General features: G+C 49.1%; 2 protein-coding genes across 4 annotated transcripts in view; one reads left to right on the top strand and one right to left on the bottom strand.

Annotated features, from left to right (window-relative positions):
- LOC149372257 (diuretic hormone class 2-like) overlaps nt 1-12,988 on the top strand; it is a 221,422-nt gene that overhangs the window by 105,532 nt on the left and 102,902 nt on the right. The window lies entirely within an intron of this gene.
- LOC149372258 (putative fatty acyl-CoA reductase CG5065) overlaps nt 1-12,988 on the bottom strand; it is an 87,307-nt gene that overhangs the window by 30,634 nt on the left and 43,685 nt on the right. The window contains exon 1 of one of the 2 annotated variants that reach the window (XM_089566669.1): nt 8,902-9,646. The exons of the other annotated variant lie outside the window; for it this stretch is intronic. Coding sequence (XP_089422795.1) covers nt 8,902-9,000 — 99 coding nt within the window. The 5' untranslated portion in view covers nt 9,001-9,646. Of the gene's footprint in view, nt 1-8,901; nt 9,647-12,988 lie in introns of those variants that run through there. 2 annotated transcript variants of the gene reach the window in all.

The raw sequence follows: 12,988 nt of genomic DNA, 5'->3' as shown, positions 1-12,988 counted from the left end.
GGACATCTGCGTGTAAAACTGCGGTTATTTACTGCTGCCACCGCTTCAACCTTTCTTTTTTACCATTTTGCTTATTTTTCAGTTGTGCATTCATCAGCATTCGCAAGATATGCAAGTGAGGAAAAAAAAAAATCAGACGCAGAGTTTTTTTCTGTGCGCGTATCTAAATTAAGTCAATATGCGTGCTATAATATGCGCCGAGTAAAACTAACATATATCATAGCAGCGATTTTATGAGAAAGGTACAGTTGTGAGCATTATGAGAGGGAACAGAGATTAACCATTAATTTATTTATTACGCCTAATTATGTGTGAAAAGCTCTACTTTTTCTGTTTTGTAACTAGTTTTCGTCTTTCCATATAATATCCAAAAGCCATTCTCAAATTTAGTGCAGAAAAAAAGAACTTAATTTTCTGCAAAAAGTTAGTTCGCTCTCATATTCCTCATGACTGTCCATGTACAAGAGCACAAATAGCAAACAGAAAGAAAAAGAAAACGCAAGCTGTCGGCCTCCAGCACCATTACAGAACTGAGCAGGAATCAGCGGCGATTTTAAAGGAGATAGTCAGCTAATTTCTTAATCTCATAACTCCACCTGACTCTTCCCCCTACCACACAATTACGTTTTTTCTGAGCATTCATTCAGTGTCCCAGGGGCTATTGATTACCACGCTTCTCTGGGTCCCACGTCCCGAGCAGCTCATACTCAATTCGAGTTTCTTTTCTAATGAGCGCCGATTTCTTTTTGCCTCTTTATGTTACACCGATAATTTTCCTTTCCATTGTTTGGCTCTCTGTGCTTAGCCTCATTTCTAGCCTACTGGTTAGTCTCCAAGCTAATTACAGGCAAGATGTTCATTGTTTTCTTTTCCAGGATTGTTACCGGGGTGTTATTCGCAGTTTGGAAGACAGCAAATGCACTCAACCCAATCTCCTTTGCCTCCTAATTTCTTTCCTGTGATCTGCACCCGCGATTAGTGGGCCTGTATGTACGACTGTTCCTTTAGAAGAACTGCAGATTGGGCTAGTTGGTGTAGATTCATAGTGATGGTTCAACAGCGCAAATACACACAGACCAAGAAGGAGACAAGACACACACAGCGCTATGTGTGTCTTCTCTCCTTCTTGGTCTGTGTGTATTTGCGCTGTTGAACCGTCACTATGACTGTTCCTTAACTACATCCAGCGTCTTATTGTCGTAATTTGTCGCTCTTTCATCAAACAATTAAAAATGGCTTTACTTTTATACATATTAATCTTCAGGTCAACCATTGCACTTTACCTGACCACGTGCACAATAATACGCTGTAATTCATGCCTTCAGCTACATATAAGATAAAACAAAATATTGAAGAGGGCTGGATGTTTCTAAGAAATTCCTCGTTACCTCGTTCATAATTCTAATCTGGCATCCTGAATATATTTTTTTTAGCCATGCAGTAAATGACAACGGCAAGATTGCGTCTATCTGTCCGACACCTTTTTAAACTGGTGTCTGCTTACTCCTTTTATGAAGGTTTCTACGTATTTTTAGGGCGTCTTAGTTGCTTAGTACGTGCATCACCAGGCCTGCTTCCAAAGAATTAAATGCTGTTTCGTAGTCTACGAAGGCCATATATAGGCACCCGCTGTACTATCCGGATTACACTAATTTCATTAACGCCATGATTGTGACCTTCTGACGAATAACCCTTCGGAAAACCAGCTTTTTGTTCGAACTGGTTGGAGTCTAGCTTTGTCTCTATTCTGTAAGAGCATTCCAATGAAAATGAAACAAACGGCTCTCGATATGGTCTTGAACCCTTCACAATGTTTGCGCGATCGCTGTGGTTCTCCCGCTTATATAGAAAAACAAGGTTTAGCACAGACCCATGGGGGTCCGGGGCACTAATATACAGGGCCCCAGACCCCCTTGGGTCGCGTTTTCGTGATACGACTGCTAACTTCGCACAACGAAAACTAAACAACCACTAAATGCAGGTCAGATAACTTTTCGGTACCTAACGAAATTTGTACGATCGATAACTGTGGCATATAAGAATGCGTTTTGTAAATTAGGCCGTAAGATATTTAGCCTCTAACATTAGTTATTTTCTTCATTTTTGATCTTTTCCAGAGCGCCCGTTATAAATCACTATCCTCTTGAGCCAAAAGCAGCTTTTCAGTTGGTGACAATAATATTCCATTTAAACGCTGCAGGAGAAACTTTCTCTTTGGCGCAGCAGTTCTTCCCAAACAATGCACGCAAGCAGGCAGGTTTACCAAAATTATTGTTTTATGCACCCTGTTTTTTTGTTCACTCCACGTATGCCACACTAAGTGTGATTAACAACGTATACCGTAAATGCATTTCTTTCCCTGAGGAGCAAAAAATTGTTTTTTTTTTTCCCCCTTACAACCAGGAGGGCTTGAGCGACCACGCAAGCATTTTGAAAAAAATGGATAGTGGCCGCGCAAGCATAGGACCTCGGCCTTAACGGCACACTTTCGCGCGTCCTTTCAACGTTATCTACACCCGACGTTATGGAGATTTAGAATAGCGGAGCCCAATCGATTAGGGGAACAACAGAGCGCATGCGCAGAACAATAACATTGCTTAGGTTATTTGCCCTGCGAAGCCCTGCGAATGCGAATTGGCAGCCCCGTTAGGGTCCCCTTATTCCAAAATTCCATATTAGCTAGGGTACGTCAGGTTTAGCAAACCGCGGCCTCTAAAAAAAAAAAAAAACTAACAGCTTGGCTGGAAGACGCTTCGAAGAATGTCGTGCGTGACAGCCGCTTTTGTATGTAGAAAAGTTACTGCGTCGAATCGGCGCACTAACGATACATGATTTACTGCGTTCGCTTGCAGCTGTCCCGGGCACTACGTGAAGATGACAGCCCGACGAACAGATAGGAGAGAGTGCCTGTCTCTCGCTCGCCGAGGGTCGACCGCAGAAAACTCGGCCTGCTGTAGTGTGCCGGATTCTCACTTGTAACGGGGGGATTTGTAAAAGGGGAGATTCTGAAGCACGAATTCGCGTTCGGCACTTCTTACACAAGTACAGCTACATAGTGCGTATTTCATAGTTTCATGGAGAATGCTAATTTCATCAGCCACCGATATTAATCACTGAACCGCCTACCCCAGGAATGGTGCTCCGCGCTAACTTTCCTCGGAAAGTACATGTATAGGAGAGTGTTCGACAAAAGCTTTTCACGAGAAAGTGCAAAACATAACACACGGCTATCTTTTTCTTCGAAGAAATATTTTACTCATGAATATTTTACACCGACCGCAAAGCTTCTAACGCCTAATAAGCGAAGCATCATTGCTTTCGCACCATCTTTTAAGAAATACGTGCTAACAGTCGACCCAGTAGTTCACCGCTCGGCTTTTAAGAGTGGCTCCGCGTACCAGATGAAACTCATTGAAACAGCGGCCCCACCTGCAAAAACACGTCAAGCTTTGCCGGCTTAATGGCTGAAGGCGTGTGGAGAGAGTTTAGCAAACCGCTTGGAAAGGGATTGGACTGGGCTGTCAAAAGGAGGACGGTGGTGGTGATGGAAAAGGGACTCTGACGCAGAAGGGTACACACGCCCGGGACCAAAAAAAGCAAAAAAAAAAAACATGAAGACAAGCGCCCGAGTGCATCGCATTACCACTTCTAAGCATCTGCCAAATAGCACGGCACCAATTAATTCTAATGACGATGGGCGCGTAATGGATGGGGGCTACGAATGCTGATTACAGGTTGATATTTGGCTAGTTGTCATAATTCGCTCTCCGCCCTGCAGCAGCGAAAACATTTTAAATGGATTTTTTTTTTGTTTTCAATGGCTTCCAGGTGCCAACCGTAACCTGCAATTAATTGCTGGCGTCGTACACATAATGTCGTTGACCGGCGTAGAAAGTAAGCGTCGAGCGTAAAGGCGCGATTACGTCATTCGTGCGTATACGAGAGGCGTGCGCCTCAATTTGCGCACTTCTTTTGTTTGTTTGAGTAGTGACCCGCACAGTGTGGGAGGCTTCAGCTGCCCATACTCCGTGCCTCGGGCGACGGTGAAATTGCAATGCAAGGAGAGTCGACAGCTGCGGAAACTGGGCGAGCATGCGCAATGCTCGGTGTTGTCTGTTTCTGGATCGAGGCATTCTTGTAAACAAGTCGCGGCTATTTTGAGCCTCGCGAGAATAATTTGACGTGGCCTCTTTCGTTACTTTATGGAGCTTGCTTTGCCCGTTGACGGCGGGAAAATTGTTTACTCCGTGAGCAAAGCTCTCAACGACTGATTGCCCTCTCGTCGCCCTTGAACGTTGGTTGGCCTGCCGCCGACACAGTATGCACGACATCACACTCGTAATAAATGTCGGAGAAAGGCGGCAGCATGTCTTCCACGCAATGTTGTTCGCAGGGAAGAAGTCAACACGCAAAACCAGACCCGCGTGTCTTTTATGCGAGAGGTTGATTCGGTTTGGTTTATTGGTTTGTTGGTGTTTAACGTCCTAAATCGACTCAGGCTATGAGGGACGCCGTAGTGAAGGGCTCCGGATAATTTCGACCACCTGAGGTTCTTTAAGTGCACTGACATCGCACAGTACACGGGCCTAATTTTGCCTCCATCCAAATTCAGCCTGTTCATTCATCCGCTTTGCAGCAAAACACGAATGTTGAACACACTGATGAGCTCCAGCAAAAAAAAAATACATACTGTAGTTACATTAGGTAACGCTACTCCAGGCCTTATGCGTTGGGGAAAATGAATTAGCTCTTTTCTGCGCGGTAACCTAAGCTTGAGCGATTTTTGCGAATGCTACCCCAAATTTAGTGCTTGTTTATTGCTACGTGGAAATTTGATTACTTATAGCTAGTATGAGATATGCGATCCCGCTGCCCTAACGGAACATTCGAAATAAAGAATTCAGTTATGATAGGTGGAAGCATGCTTTGTTCCAGTCGCTGCAATGCCACTAGCATTACAGTGAAGCCAGCCCATACTTTCATCGTCTTTCTCAAACTTATGATTAATGGCAGAAGGACAATTAGGACAGGTCTCCCCGCTGACTTTGATACAAAGTACACACACGCGTCGCTGAAATACCGAACGCCCCTCAAGCGTGACGACGCGTTACAACTTGAGCTGTGTGGAGGTCGCCGAAAGTTCCCACGGTGTTTATGAACAGGCATGAAATCTGTTTGCTCATTGTTTTATCTGGAAAAAACAAGGGTGCAAACATGGCTCGGTATATGGCGTTTAACGTCCACAAGCTGCTCGAGAATATATGAGGGGCGCCGTAGTGGACGGCCTTCAATGGATTTAGAACCGCCTTCGAGCTCTTCAACCTGCACTGACAATGGAACAGAAAATGGGGTGTTTTTGCATTTCGCTCCCAACAAAATGTGGCCGCCACGGCTGGGATTAGATATCGCAACATATAGGCTCGGTAAGTAGCAGCACACCTAGGCCACTGAGCCGCCGCGGCATGTCAAGCGGACAAACAGCTAGATAAAACATTCGGTTGCCTAGCATAATGCCACTCTAAACGATCCGCAACCTTATCTGATCAGTCTACAATATATTGCCTACAACGTGCGCCCGTCATCCGCACTGAAATCGTACCCTCGGAAGAATTATGAGCGGCAACAGACGAAATGCTCTGCCTCTCGCCGCTGTCACAAGGAGCAGCCAAAGGTTGCAGTCTACACTCAAGGTGACGCGCAGGCGACGATCAGTTGCTTACTGATCGGATGGCTTCGGGAAAAAAAACGCCACCAAGCGGGTGGCTTCGGAAAAAATAGCAGACGGTTTAGCACGGCAAAACGCAGAGTATCGTGCATTAGCCCTAGTTACCGTGAGCACTTAATGTCTTTACGTGCTAAAGGCATTTGACCTAAAGGCCTTCATTTGGCCTAGAGGCCTTTACGGTGAAGGCCTTCACTGAGGTGGATCATTCACCCAGGCCTTTACCCAGGTGAAGGCCTGGCATGTTGCCCATAGCCCGGTGGGCAAATGGGCCGTCTGCTACAAAGCAGGCTTCAGGGACCCACTCGCGCGGTACGTAGTAATGTACAGTCGGGGACAAAAGTCTCCGGACCACGCGTTCCTCAAACGAAGCTTATATCTCTACTATGAGATAGCGGCTGGAGACCGCACTTGTGGAGATGAAAGAACAAAAATTTAGCTTTTACCTCCACAAGTGGGGTCTCCAGCCGCCGACTAATAGCAGAGCTATCGGCTTCGTTAGAGGAACGCGTTGTCCGGAGATTTTTGTCCCCTACTGTACGCATACGGCATAACACAGTACGTATGGCAAACAGTACGTAGGCGGCATAATTCACTGGCTGTCGTGCACCACAGGGTGTGGTGGGCGGAAGAGTTACGAAGGTTATGGAATCACCTACAAAGCCAGTTAAAGCCAGCCTAGGAATTATTTTCACGAGCAATAAGGAAATCGAAACTGTATGGCACGATGCGTGGATCTCTTGCGCGGTACCCACGGAATGCCAAAGGGACAAGAAATAAAGGGACACCGAGGTCAACTCCATCCAATTTTTGTTCTCGGTAAAAGTTGTTTCTTTCGCTCCTTCGGGCTATGTTAATGTTTGTACGGCAGCAAAACACGCATTTGTCGGGCAGAAAATTAGATTTAATATACTTTCCGCCAGTTCAAACTCGTGATCTCCTTTCCGAAAAGGCACAGTTGCCTTCGTTTTGAAGTGAATGGCGTTGCAGCGTTGTCTCCGGGATCAGTGGCCATGCACGCATTCTACTTGCGAAATCGGCCTGTGATGGCGACACTTATATTTAGGCCTTTGATCTCTTCTGGCTAACAAAAAGCCATGCTTTAGATGAGAGCGGTCTTTTTTTGACACTAACGCGGTAACCAACCGATATAGGCCAACTTCAGTTTGTCCTTAGTGTCCCTTAATATCAAAGGAAGATATATGCATCACAGTTGGGCAAATAAAATACCGTACAGGTGCGAGCAATGTAAAAGCAACAGTAGTTTGCCCTCGGAAACCAAATTTATTTCTACTGCTGCACGATATGTGAAAAACGTACTATGGTTACTTTTTTTGTTAAGGTTTCAAAGGAACATTGTCTAGATAAGCAGACGTATGCTTCGAATACATGCTTGGGGAGTAATCGTAGGCTGCGTAAAAATCGAATGTTTCCTTTTACACTGCTTTAATCTGTAGCCTCAGGAGAGGCCCAAACGGCCCTCAGCTGATACTATCAGCTTCATATAAAGGACATGTGCCTATGACCTCGGTATAGCACTGAAAAAAATTCTGCGAACACTGCAGCCTTAGTCAAACGTAATCGCTAACAACTATCGAAAAGTCCGAAGGGATGGAAGGATAAGCGAGAGCGCAGATAAAAGGATACGTGCGAAACACTGCCGATTCCGCTTCTACAACGTGCGTTGTTTTAATGTGCTCAGGTGCATGAGCGGGAATCCGCTAGGGTAACTCTGATAGCACTGCACCCAACAAGACCGCGCATTGATATTCACTCAGAACAAGATAATGCGTTTAATCTGCTAATACCCCCCCCCCCCCCCCCCCCCCTCCTAAATGGCTTTTTATGACATCGTCCTCATGCAACAAATCTGCACTCGTGTGTGTGCTTCACTTTTCGGTGTGCTTCTGACTGATTTACTGCAATGCCCTCTGATTGTCCTAATTGAGCGCGTGGCTTCCTAGGACTTTCCTATGAACGTTCGCAAGTTTTCTGAAGATGCAAAATAACGAGTGTGTAGAACCGGCCGAAACCGACTCCGTGCTTTCACGAGACTTCACCATGAACTGCAATCGGAAACAAAAAAAAATTCTCAGAGGCCGCGCCAGTATCTACTCAACAAAGAGACGGTGATAAAAGAACCACGGCCAACAAAAAGCGCAAACACCCCCCCCCCCCCCCCCTTGTTTTTTTCGCACGCCAGTACAACAGTTCCCTGGGGGAGAATCTGAGCAAATGCAGATTATTTTGACGGAATGCTTCCACACGTCGCGGACGTTTCGGCTGGACATTGCTATCTAGCGGTAGCCTGAAGGTGACATCTAGGATCTGACAATAGTAAGACTTAGCACGAAAAGGGCCGAGAGTTGCTAACAGTCTAGATTCGTAGCGGTTCTCTCATGCATATAGACTATGCGCTGTCAAAGCATTCACGCTAGGCAACTTATTACTGCACTTCGGATCATCAGCAATTCTGTAGGTATATTGACGAAATCGGCATAGGCACTTCACGCAAAATTATTATTGCTAACTGTGCCTCTTCGGAACACTGAGTACAGTGAGCAGGCGAAAAAATAATGCCGTGCCTGCCCTCTTTCAGAAGAGAAAGAATGGACGCGTCCGCGCGGACTGAGCTGTGAAAATAATATAAATATCGGCCTTAGGCATTTGCGTACAAATTGCGAGCTCGCAATGAGTCTATCTTGCCAGGCACATCGCACCCTCGCAGTAACACAATTATATGCCTTACTTCACGAGAGCCCGCGGCTGCCGTCGCTGCTCAGGTGCAGCGCGATAGAACGTTCAATTAGTTGCGAGGCCAACACAGTGAGACGTTTGCATAACGAAAGGGAATGCCCGTTCAGATACTCTTCGTCCAAGCTTTGTGACAACAGCGCTGAAGAAGCCTTCAATAAAACTTACTCTTGAATGAATCCGTTCGTACATATTCTATGAATTACGTAGCGAAACAACAAAAAATAACTAGTTGGAAACTATCGCCAAAATCGAGCACCATGCTAGTCGGCTGCAGATGGCAAAGCACGCGTTTAACACGCCACGCACTGCGCCTGCCGATGACACAGCCGAAAAGGGACTACAACATCGGTCGAACAACACAGCATCGCTGTTGAACGTTGGGCGGTGGACTCGGAGGCAAAATGCGTTCGGAGTTTGCCTACCTTTCCCAGAAATCCCGTACTGCCTGTGATGAGCACATTCTTGCCGCCGAAGAACTCTCGCATGCCCGGTCGAGCAGGACTCGACATCACGGAACTCATGGCAGCAGCAGGTGCAGAAGCCAGCGTGTCGCCGGTCGACGCCTGCCGATGGTGCGCGCGCGGGCTTTGGGTAACCACAAGGGCCTCTCGGTGGTGGGGCCGACGGATGGATGGGTGGGCAGAGGAAGGCTACGACGTCTAAGGAAGGTGTCGTTCAGGGAGGGCTTCAAGAGGGCGCCGAGCACCACACGCTGTGGATGTGCGCCGAGAAAGACCGTTCGGCTCGACTGCGGGCCGACTCTTGAATGAGAGGCAGTATCCCTGTAGGCCGACAAGAACCTTGCACAGCGGTGACGTCAGGCGGTTCACCCGGCGATCGCCTTGGCGGGGCTGGCGACGGTTTCGGTTGTTCGGAAAGGGGTCGAACTTCCGCGGCTCACCGAAGGACGCCCGCGCCGCGGCGCAGGAGGAGGAGGAGGAGGGGAACGTCGCGATAGCCTTCTGGCCGCCGTCGCTGCTCTTCCAACAGCGCAGAGAGAGGAGGTGGCGGTCGCCGCCGCTATGCACTCTATGCACACTTCGCCAGACAGCGGCAGCCGCGCTGCACGCACAACGCCGGGAGAAGAACGCGCGCTCGCTCGTCGTCGGTGCACTGTCACGGCGGGAGGCGTAGCGGGGGAAGCAACGCGAGTGACCCACTGCAGCCGTTATCTGGGCAGCAGGGCGGCTTGTCACCGCGCACTCTCTTCTATCGCAGATTGCGATCGTCGCTCGTGCCTTTTTGCCCGGACACCGAAATTCCGCAGGCGGCCCGCCTGAGAGTGTGGCCATGTGTCGCTTCGTGCGGGTGACAGACAGGCCCGGAGGGAGAGGGACACCGGCGGGCGAGGGAGGGAGACACGTTCGCGGGGGAGGACGACGGCAGCTGTGCCGACCAAGAACGCAGTCTTGCAACGAGAAGACGATACAAGCGAAGAAGTGCGTCGGCGTATGTGCGGCCGCTTGAATAATATGCCACCTTCTCCGCTATTAATAAACCATGAGGAGAGGCCTTCCCTGAGTGCCATGCGGATGGATGCCAGAGGCGGTAAATGATCCCCCGGATTATATCGAGCCCGAGGAAGTACAAACAAGACGCATATTTGGGCTCAGCAGCACCGCGCCAGACTCAAGTTCAAGGCGTCGCAGCCACGCGGCAGGGTCAGCAACAGGTCAGCCTCTCAGGTGGACACGCAGCCCTGGACTCCGTGTGTGGATCCCCTTGAACGCATTCACGTGCTGACCCGGACTGCCCTATGTGGTCGCACACTCGCGGAACACGCAGATTCCACGAAACTGTGTTGAAATCAGCGGTGCGAATAATGTTGGGGGCGAATCGGTACCGCGCATCTGGTGGGCGAAACCAGAGTAAAATGACACTAGAGAAGGAACGGACAGCACGATGCCGATTGGATTGTGGGCTTTTAACGTTCCGAAGCGACCCAGGCTATGAGGGACGCCGTCATGGAGGGTTGCTCATTAATTTATACCGCTTGAGGTTCTTTTACATGCGTGACGTCGCACAGCACACTGACTTTGTTGTACAGCCCGGTGCAGTCAGCTTTATTCACTCATGCATTACAATGGCACGGAGAGGCACGCATTCCCTTTTGGCATGGACACAGCGCTGCACAGAACAGTGTTTCGCGCTTTGTATACTAATTCTGAAAGATTTCATGTCTTTGGGGTGTTATGCTCTGCATGCGCCCGCGAGAGTAGATATGCATTTCGTGGGGGCTGTATTGATTGTGGCCCACACGTGTCCTTACGAGGAACGAAGTTTGCTGTGAAAGGGGCGGCTTCTATTTTGTTGCGTCATTTTACGCTGGTTTCGTACATCAGCGAATTATTCTGCTAGGGGGAGGAGACGCGAACTATGCTCATGTCTGTTTCGACAGAGCTCGACAGTTTCGCAGCTGCAGTTATCGGGACGTTCTGTTCTCACAGTTTTGCGCCAGTGGAACCGATTTGCTTGGCGCCAACGCTTATTTTTACTCAAAAGCGCTTTGCTGAAGTCTTCGGCAGCTTTTAGCTGCTTAAGGGTACGTTCTGATGTCTCTGCCAGCATTCACTGGATAATGTTTCTCCCCGAAATGAAGTCAATATGATCCAGACGTAACAAGCACGTATTACGTAAAAAAATAAAAAGACAAAAAGAAACATCACTAAAGGAGCCGGCTGTTCATTAAGTCCATGTTGTGCTCTTCACCTCGTATCATTTTCAGATTCGTTACTCCTTCGGAAGGGGTGGGTCGTACATTGTCCCAGTTTAATCGCCGAGGGTTACCGTTTCACTCGCGTTCATTCGTAAACCGTAAGGAAAGTGATCATTCCAAACACCCAGATCGGCAGCCCGTTATTGAATGTCTTGAGTAACACGGCGTGCTTTGGAGTCAATGCACGAGGAAAACTGCATCGGTTGCATAAGAGGCACCCAGAGGCGGTGAAGAATTTAAATCAGTAGTTCGCTCCACTCAGGCTTCCAGGTAACGGCCGCCGTCGTTTTCTGCGCACACGAGAGGTCTACGACATCAGCTGGCTTTTTTTTTTTTTCATTCGCCTCAACGGCTCTCCGGCTACACAGCTTTTCGCTGGAACTGAACAACACAATTTTCGGTCTTTCGCATTCTCGAGAAGCCTCGAGACAGATGCCGTTCAGCCATGCGTGCCGAGGAAGTCGTCGCTCGGCAGAAGGGGCAGCGTCAATTATGCACTTTCGCCTCGCGACACTTTATCCCTCTCCCCTGGCGTCTCGCAGGGATCCTTGGCTCTTGCAGCGCCTAGCCGGTCCGAATAACGGCGGCCAACAATCGAAGGGACCGGGGCGGAGCGCGGATACACAACGCGTCTTCGAGTGCGTGTTTCCTTCCTTTGTCGGTCGATTATTAGTTGCCTCCCACTGACAACAACGAACGTCTTCCTGGATAGAGCGCCTGCTCTGACGCCGCCAACGCTTTTCACTCAGCGTCAGATACTTGGAAGGCCACCTATGGGGTGTTCGAGGCTGGTTAAACCGCGAGATGTCAATAGGCAGGTTTAGCATACCGAAGACGTACTAGCGGAGACGTATACCGGTTTTACGGCCGGGATACATGCGACGTTTTTTTCGACGACATTCGCGCGGCAGAAAACGTCGCGCCGGCGCGACGCCCGGCTGGAGATACATGGAGCGTTGAAGCGGCGGCACGCCGCCGCGTATCCCTCGACGCGAAAGCCAATGTGATCAACAAGTGGCAAACACCAACTGTGCAAGGAGGTCTGTGAGGACAGCGACGCTGACCATTCTGTTAAAATCAGGAAAGTTTCACTTCGACACCACTGTACAAAATTTAGCACGCGCGCTTAAGTATCTATAAAGATTTGCGTGCTCGAATGCGTGCCGTCGCGTACCTTTGGACGCCCGCTCAGCCGCAGACACCAGCGGCTGCAGTTTTCTTCGACACATTCGCTTCAGCGAGGGAGCGCAGGCATTCCGATCCATGATTCGGCCGTGTTCTCCAAAAAAGCGACATTTCAAGTCTGATGAAGCGTTTATTTTCACGACAATAAAATTTCCGTGCCAAAAACACTCCGTAGCTCGACGGCCATGGCGGCCATGTTGGCGGCGGCAGGCCGAGGACCGGAAGAGCGGGCTTTCTGCGCTGCTATTGGCTCGCTTCAGCCGCCGCTTCCGGTCTCACCAGACGCCGCGCGTCAAAATCTAGCCGGTCCTGTTCGGCGGCGGCGGGCGTTTTTCTCGACGCCCGGCGTCAAATCTGCGCCGTCGGGCGAAAATCGACGACTCGCCGCGGTAAAAACGCTCCATGTATTCCGGACGCGCACGCGCAGTGGTCCTACCCGGCCACGCGCTTTCCACCGCGCATGCGCAGCTCCCGTAAGTAAAACCGGTATACGTCTCCACTAGTACGTCTCCGGTATGCCAAATCTGCCTATTTTGTGCTGTACAGCAGACGTATGACGTATACACGTCTTGAGCAGGTTGGAGTAGGCACGAATCTTCTCCGGTGTA

The sequence above is a fragment of the Amblyomma mixtum genome, chromosome 1, assembly GCF_055824585.1.
Source record: "Amblyomma mixtum isolate Tamu chromosome 1, ASM5582458v1, whole genome shotgun sequence".
Classification (NCBI taxonomy): domain Eukaryota; kingdom Metazoa; phylum Arthropoda; class Arachnida; order Ixodida; family Ixodidae; genus Amblyomma; species Amblyomma mixtum.
The sequence above is the reverse complement of the archived record's forward strand: the minus strand, read 5'-3'. Positions and strand labels throughout refer to the sequence as shown.